The 7,656-nt window shown below is 40.8% G+C and overlaps 1 protein-coding gene and 1 pseudogene across 1 annotated transcript in view; one reads left to right on the top strand and one right to left on the bottom strand.

The window, feature by feature from the left end:
• Positions 1–2,464: 2,464 nt before the first annotated feature.
• Positions 2,465–7,656, bottom strand: part of Ppp4r4 (protein phosphatase 4 regulatory subunit 4) — a 131,719-nt gene continuing 126,527 nt past the window's right edge. The window contains exons 24-25 of the mRNA XM_004635205.2: positions 6,008–6,155; positions 2,465–3,524 (exon numbers count right to left, since the gene is read on the bottom strand). Coding sequence (XP_004635262.1) covers positions 3,500–3,524; positions 6,008–6,155 — 173 coding nt within the window. The 3' untranslated portion in view covers positions 2,465–3,499. The remainder of the gene's footprint in view (positions 3,525–6,007; positions 6,156–7,656) is intronic.
• LOC101564990 overlaps positions 7,152–7,656 on the top strand; it is a 3,136-nt pseudogene continuing 2,631 nt past the window's right edge.

Raw genomic sequence — 7,656 nt, forward strand, 5'->3', positions numbered from 1 at the left:
TACACTTCATTTAGACTATTTATGCATAACTTCATTGATGTTAGGATGAGCATATCCTGAACTATTCCCCTTTCTACCAATGCAAACTGTATGTCTTATTTTCTACTAGAAATAAAAGATCGTGGTGGGCCCTTAAAATCCTGGTAACCTTAGGCTAGTAATAGTGAACCCATGACACATGTGCCACAGTGGGCACACTCAGCCTTCTCCTTGGCATGTCAGCCAATTCACCCCATCAGCCAAGCATCAGATAACAGTCTGTTTTCTAAAATGAAACCCCAGTATTCGGGTTTAATTGCAGCGTCGGCACTCTGCAATCTGTAAGTGGGTTCTGGGTTGTGTCTGAGGTTTCTGTCACTGCCTTAGGCACCATGCCTACTTTACCTGATGCAGAAGTCAAGCCAACCCCTCAGTGGAAGGAGGACCAAGGGTGCACAGTGTGGCCACAGTGCACCAGCGGTCTGGCCTCTGGGTCTCACCCCCAAGTTCAGCTCAGTCTTCCTTCCCTCCCTAGAACATCTAGCAGGATCCTGCTGCACAGAGCGTACATTCAATTACCCAACACGGCTGAAGAAAATATGAGCACACACCCTACCCCAAGAGGAAAAGAAGAATGGCAAATACCTTTGGGGCTTCAAGTTGTTTTCTGACACAGAAGCAAGATATAACTTCAGGATAGTCAAGTCAGAGAATCCTGAATAGAGCTAAGACATCTTGAAATGTCAGCTGTGTTAACAAAATGCATAACTGGATTTCTATCTGTTGCTTGCTAATGCTTAAATGTATCTAAAACTAACTTACTATCTTCATTGCTAACACCAAAGTAATGAGAATAGGTGTGGTAATATTAAGAGGTAGTTTAAAGACTGACTTTACCATCCTTGCATCTGTTGGGAATGGCTGAAGCTAAAAATTAGTCACGTGTATGAGGGTAGGACAAGCCCACAGTGCCTACAGCAGTCAAGCTAGCTCAGTCTTGAGAAAAGCATCCTGTCGCAACAATTTCAGTCATTAATTCACTAGGCAACCTTGTGTCTCATGATACTAACTTTGTAAGAGTATAATAAATAAACACCCCTACAGTTACTCAACAACCTGATGATTCCTTTGCTCATCAGGTAAAGAGGCTCCACCTGACCCAGCTTTTGTCTCTTGTGTTTATTTTCTAAATACCCTTACCATTTTCCTCCCAAGAACCACTGAGAGACCAATGAGTCCTAATACATATCTTGGCACTAACTCATTCCTGTGGTCCATCCAAGAATACCAACATTTTTTAACAGACAGGAAATTCTAAGGCCTAGGAAGAGAAACAAAAAGAAAGGCTAATTTAAACTGGCATTCCTATATGATGTATATCTAGTTAATCAGGTTTGTTTGTGGAAAAATCCCTGTTCCTGCGGTTACCCAGCAAAGGCTCTTTGTATCACTGGAAGCTCTAGCAGGTTCCCCATCACTAGTCTACAAGAACATAATTCCCTCAAATGAACATAGTCAAACTTGGTCCTAGAAAGGTCACTTCCTGGCCTCAGATGGAGGAAAAGTCTCCCTTGTCTACACATAAGAACCTACACGACAGTGCTAAACAGAACTCTCCTAGGAGAGTATCAGCCTTGTTTCTAGTGTAAATGAGGGTAGACCTGTCACAATTTTTACTTCTGTTTATATCTGTCCTTGGAAGAATCATTTTAACAAAATTTCAAAAATTTTAGAGGTTATTTTTTAAAAAAAGGTCCAAAGGTAATCTCATTAACTACTGAACTGAGAATTTAATGCCTAGCTGTAAGAATGCAATTGACATCTCTGAATTTCTTAGCTTTACTAGTAGTGTTTCTCCTCTCACACAACTTTCCCTTTTTCATATACACTATGGGAAAGCAAAAGCTTATAACTCTGGTAAATGTTCTGACAATTAAATTTAAATTCTGCATTTAACTTAAAATAAGAGTCAGTGCTGACTATGGAACACAGGATGGATAGGCTTTGTTGTCCACCGCACACCACAAATTCTCCAGATCACAACGTGGCTGATTCCATATTACTGAGGCTGGCAGAAGACAACAGCAATAAAAACTGCTAAGTGAAATCCACAAAAACTATGCTGAGTTTCTTTAACTGAAACTGTCAAGTTTCTCATACCTACTCGATTTTTAAGGACTGCTAAAATGAGTAGTTAAGCAGTTCTATTTACCTGACCTTCCTCTCACTGAGGACAGTAGAAGTCACTGCACACAGACCACTGAAAAAGGGCCAGGTGCAAAGAAAAGGGGAACAGGTGCCGTGAAAGGGCCTTCCACTGAGGATCGTCCCGAGTAACTTACAGCTGAGCTCGCTGTGCTTCTCCTACTCGCTTCTTAAGAATGAACTTTGCTCTTCAATTAAAGAATTAAAATTTCAGTTAATTTTTTCACAAACACAGGCATCTCATTAACCTATGTTTTATTTTGAGTAATTCATTATCCATTTCACATTATAAAAAGTAACCACACACGCATATGCATTCACAAATTAGATCTTTATCATACATCAATATATTAAAAAAGCAAGTATTTTCTAATATCAATATAGTTATATGTTGATTGCATCTTGAAATAGAGAAGCTGACAATAGCTTCATACAGTATATATTAAGAACTGACATCTTTAAAATTAAGAACTGTATATGTTCCACAGGCAAATTTTGATGGAAGTATTAGCATTAGTACAAATAAATGCTGTTGACACAGCTGAAGCATGATAGCTTGGAGTAACAGCTGATTCAAACTAGATTCATCATTTTAAATTAAATATAGACAAATACATTCTAAAATGTAAACAAAGTATTTATAAAAGAAATTCTTCTAGGAAATAAAGGAAATCATCAATCTATTATTTTTAAGGTATTTGTAGCTTGAAGTTATCAGAAATTTTTGTGCAATTTTAATTGCCAAATCTAAATTTGGGGATGTCCATGTAAGACATTGTCCCTTCACAGGCCTTATAAAGCTGCAGAAAGTGTTCAGTTGGACTTTTCAGCTGGGTGTGGAGAGCTATATGGCTCTTCTTCACCTCCCAAGTCGCTGTTCCTGTGGTTACGGAGTAAAGGCAATTTTGGCCATTTTGAACCGTCACACAATTGCTAAACATGAAAACTCTAACACAATGAAACCGCTGGCTTCCTGCAGAAGTAAAAGTGAGCTTGTCTGTTTTGCAGTTGTAGTTAAAGCATACATCTGAAGTTGCTTTCCATTACAATGCACTGTAACACTGGAATTCTGTAACCACATTATTATGTAAGAAATACATACTATACCTCTTAGGGAATTTAATTTCAAATATGGTTAAGTTTAACATAAGTTGTCATTATGTCTTTTTCCATTCATTAAAACAAACAAAACTTAAAAAAAAAAGAAAGAAAGAAAAGTAAAGTAAAAGAAAGAAGCCCCAGCCATGGCTTTAGCGTTTGTCCATCAATCGTTGTCCCCAGGTCTTTGCTTTGGTCTCCTTCAACAGCAGTTGATTTAAGGGTTGGATTTTCTGGATTTTCTAAAGGAAGCAGGGTAGGGTAGAGAGGAAACAGAAGACATGAGTGATTTTACCCATATAATGCTCATAAAATACATAAAGACACAAAAATAAGTTACTTGGAACAAACATGAAAACTCTAGGAGAAAAAAGTACACATTAACAATAACTAAGAATTATCTTTATTTAAAAAAATCACATGTGCACCTAGCGTAGCATACAACTTAATTCATATTTTCCTACACTGTAAACACTGCACAACCATAGGGAATATTATACAGCCCTAAGTGTATCAGTCGCACTTATTGGTCGCACAGCCTTAAAAGACGTTGGATACAGTGTGCATGTTCCCTTTCCTTAAGACACAGCTTTTTCAGATTTCCAGATGTGTCATTCTGTAAAGCTGGGGAGTGAACTGCACATAATTTACGTAGAAATAAAAACTGAAAAATACTTTCTGAAATCACTTCATAGGCTTCTTTTAAAAAAAAATGACATTTTCATTTGGGTAAAGCATGGCTCTGAATTGCAGACAATACTTCACATAAAACCAAAGCAAAACAAAACAAAAACTCTAAAACGCATCCGTCAGCACCCAGTTGGCTGCACTTGGAGCTCCTGGAGCTCAGCGGACTTGAGGCAGCTGGCCCCACCTGGCGCACACAGGAGGCGAGCACTGCAGATGTTGCTTTTTGCAACTAGCACTTATGTAAGAGCAAATTCAGTCCACACAAGGAAAGAACACGCTCAACAAGGAAAGAACAAATGAAGAAATCTGAATAAAGGAGAGCTTGCCTGAGTATATTAGGCTATGTGGTTTTTAAAAACTGCCTATAACACATAGAGGAGCAAGTGAAGCGAATTTGTGTGCTATGGCTGCACCGCTGCTCCAAGGGTGTAGTCAGGGCAGCCCTCTGAGCACTGGCAGGCCTGGGGTCAAGAGGGGGGACCTCAAGGTGCAGGACCCAAAGGCCTCTTACAAGACCAGGAGGCAGCCCTGCGTTCACGGATCAGGCAGGGAGCCGAGCAGGACAGGTCCACTCCGCACTCGGCCACTGCGCGGCAGGGCAGGCATGCAGCTCCATCTGGGTTGTGCAGCATGTCAGCCCTCCCCACCTCTCTGCTCATGGCTTCTCCACAGTGTAATCCCTAGAGCATTCCCTACCTGGGGAAACGGCACACTCTGTAGTAAGGGGACTCCCTAGTGACACTACTCATCTGTAACACTGACATTGCTTTTTCCTCCATTACTTCTGTGTAATGTATACACCTGCACTTGCCTTGATCCCCATTGAATAAATTTATTTTTAATTTTAAAGGAAGCTAGATATAGACATGTATATCTGTATATAACTGATGGGCAGCTACAATTTAAAATGAGTTATAATATATAGTTCCACTCCTTTTTTTTTTTTTTTTTTCATTTTCAAAGCTTCTTTTTTTTTTATTTTTTTTAATGTGTGTGTGTGTGTGTGTGTGTGTGTGTGTGTGGCCAGCTCAGCCCACCAGGGGGCGGGGCTGGCTGGCATGTGGTGCTGGGGGATTGAACCGCGGTCCCTGTGCTTTGCTGAGCTTGTTTTAAGTAGGTGCTTTAGACCACTGAGCCATCTCACCAGCCCCAGTTCCACTCCTAATAGGGTCTCCAGCATGAAGTCGCTGCAAAAAAATATGTAATTGAGCAACTTTATTGGAAAATGTTTCTCAGTTTAATGAAATGTATATAGACAGAAATCTGAACCTTGTTTAAGTTCTGTTCTACTCGGAAGGCTCAGGTGTTGTGTGTAAAAAAACAAACCTCTAACTGCAGTCTGAGCATCCTGGCTGAATGGTCTAGACCTTGGTAAGGTCGTTTTACTGGTTTTCATGAAGCTATCCTCTTCTATGTTTAAAATAAAAAAGACTTCGGCAATTAAAGCAAGATCCAAATTGCATACCACAAGAAACCACTGCCGAAAGAGGATAGAACTTCAACTTCAACAGTGTGTCCAGTATACTGAGCCCACAGTTCTGGCTTCTGTGTTGCAGTCATCTTTCTTAAGGTTACTGTAACTTAAGGTCTGTACCCCTCTTTCTGAGCACACAGCAGCGAGACACGATAGCTAGGTGTTCAAAGGGGTCTAACTATTCCAGTGCCTTCCAAGAGGTAAAGGCATGCAAACACTCCATAGGAAAATAAAGCCTCACTATATTAGCTGAAGCTATTTAAATGCTTTTTTTTTTTTTTTTTTTTTTCAGAACCGGGGATTGAACTCAGGCCCTTGTGCTTGCCAGGGAAGCACTTACTCCACTGAGCCAATTTCCCGGCCCCTGCTTTTTTTGTTGATTTCCTAAGAGTCTAGTAATTTGCTATAGACACATAAATCATCTTATATATACTATCTAGCCTAATAAAAGCTCATGTGATAAAATCACTTTGGGCCCAATTCCTTGGAAAGTATGTAACGGGAAGGAAGGTCCACTAGGAAAGAACAAACGCTCTGCGTGGTTACCACTCAGTGACTCACAAGGTGGCCTTCCGGGGCTGTGCGTCTTTACTTCCACTGTTCTTTGGGTCGGCTGTGTTAACTGTCCCACGGGAGGTACCAGGTAGGAGGGGACTGGGAGAAAAGGAGGCTGGAGCGCTGCTGGCACTGCGAGTCCGGAATGAGTCATCTGAAAGGAGGAACAGATACACAGAGCACTCGGGGACAGATGTTAAGAAGAAAAGCTAGGGCTGGGGATATCGCTGAGAGGCACAGCACCTGCCTGGCAAGCGCAAGGTCCTGAGTTTGATTCCGGGTTTAAAAGAAAAAAGTTAATGTAGCTGATTTTTTCACTTTTTAAATTAATTTTATGAAGGTATGATTACATACAATAATGGCACAAGCTGAGGTGTGGGCATACATATGCCACCATGAAACCTTCACCACAACGAAGTTGTGAATCCAACCATCACTAGCCAGCGTCACCTCGTGCTCACCACAATCCCTCTCTCTCCTCCTACTTTTCACCTCCCAAAACAACTGATTGGCTCCCAGTCATTGTAGATTAGCTCACATTGTCTTCAATTTTATATCAATGCAAGCCTGGAATGCTTTTTTGTCTGGCTTATTTCACGTGATCAGTGTCAATAAGATTCATCCATCTTGAACACACCAGCACGTTACCCTTTCTATTTCTGACACTGTTTACCCATAATGTTCACTGGGATTTTTTCTAGTTTTTGACTCTTTTAAACAAGCTGCTAGGAACGTCTATATACAAGTCTGTGTGGCTGTATGTTTTACTTGCCTTCAGCAAAAGCCTAGGCACAGAACTACTGGAGCAAAGAGAAAGTATACACTCAGCTTCAGAGGATTCGGCCAAAGCACTCCGTCCGTCCTCCTTCCCCGCCTTTCCTCCTCATCTTGCATTTCTAGGAGCCTTCTGGAGAGTGCTGCTCGTCACATGCCTGACACTGGGCACCTTTTCAATCTTAAGCACCCTGGTAGGTGTCAAGCGGTACCTCTTTATGTGTGGTTTCTTCTCATTGTTCTTAATTTGCAGTTCTCTAATTGTTAATGATGTTAAGAATTTTTCAGTTACAAACTGTACTCAACTTGTATGTCTTTTTCTATGCTCATATGCAGAGTTTTTGCCCATTTTAAAATTAGCTGCCTAGCTCTGTCTCTTTAACGCAAGAGGAAGCGATGCAGAGGGGTGGAAAATGGCAGAGCTGCAGATGTTACTAGAGGAGGAGATCCCGTCTGGCAAGAGGGCACTCATAGAGAGTTACCAAAATCTGACCCGGGGGGCAGACTACTGTGCAAACAACTACATACAGGCTACAGACAAGAGAAAAGCATTAGAAGAGACCAAAGCATACACAACCCAATCTCTAGCTAGTGTTGCTTATCAAATAAATGCACTGGCCAACAATGTCTTCCAGTTGCTGGACATCCAAGCTTCTCAGCTTCAGAGAATGGAATCTTCCATCAATCATATCTCACAGACTGTGGATATTCATAAAGAGAAAGTGGCTCGAAGAGAAATTGGTATTTTGACAACAAATAAGAACACATCAAGAACTCACAAATATACTCATAAGTGAAATAAACCAGACACACATGTGTAAATATCATATAGTCTCCCTAGTATAAGAACTCCAAAGAAGAAATACAAATAGAAAGATATA

The sequence above is a fragment of the Octodon degus genome, unplaced genomic scaffold (genome assembly GCF_000260255.1).
Source record: "Octodon degus isolate 3935 unplaced genomic scaffold, OctDeg1.0 scaffold00070, whole genome shotgun sequence".
Taxonomy (NCBI): Eukaryota; Metazoa; Chordata; class Mammalia; order Rodentia; family Octodontidae; genus Octodon; species Octodon degus.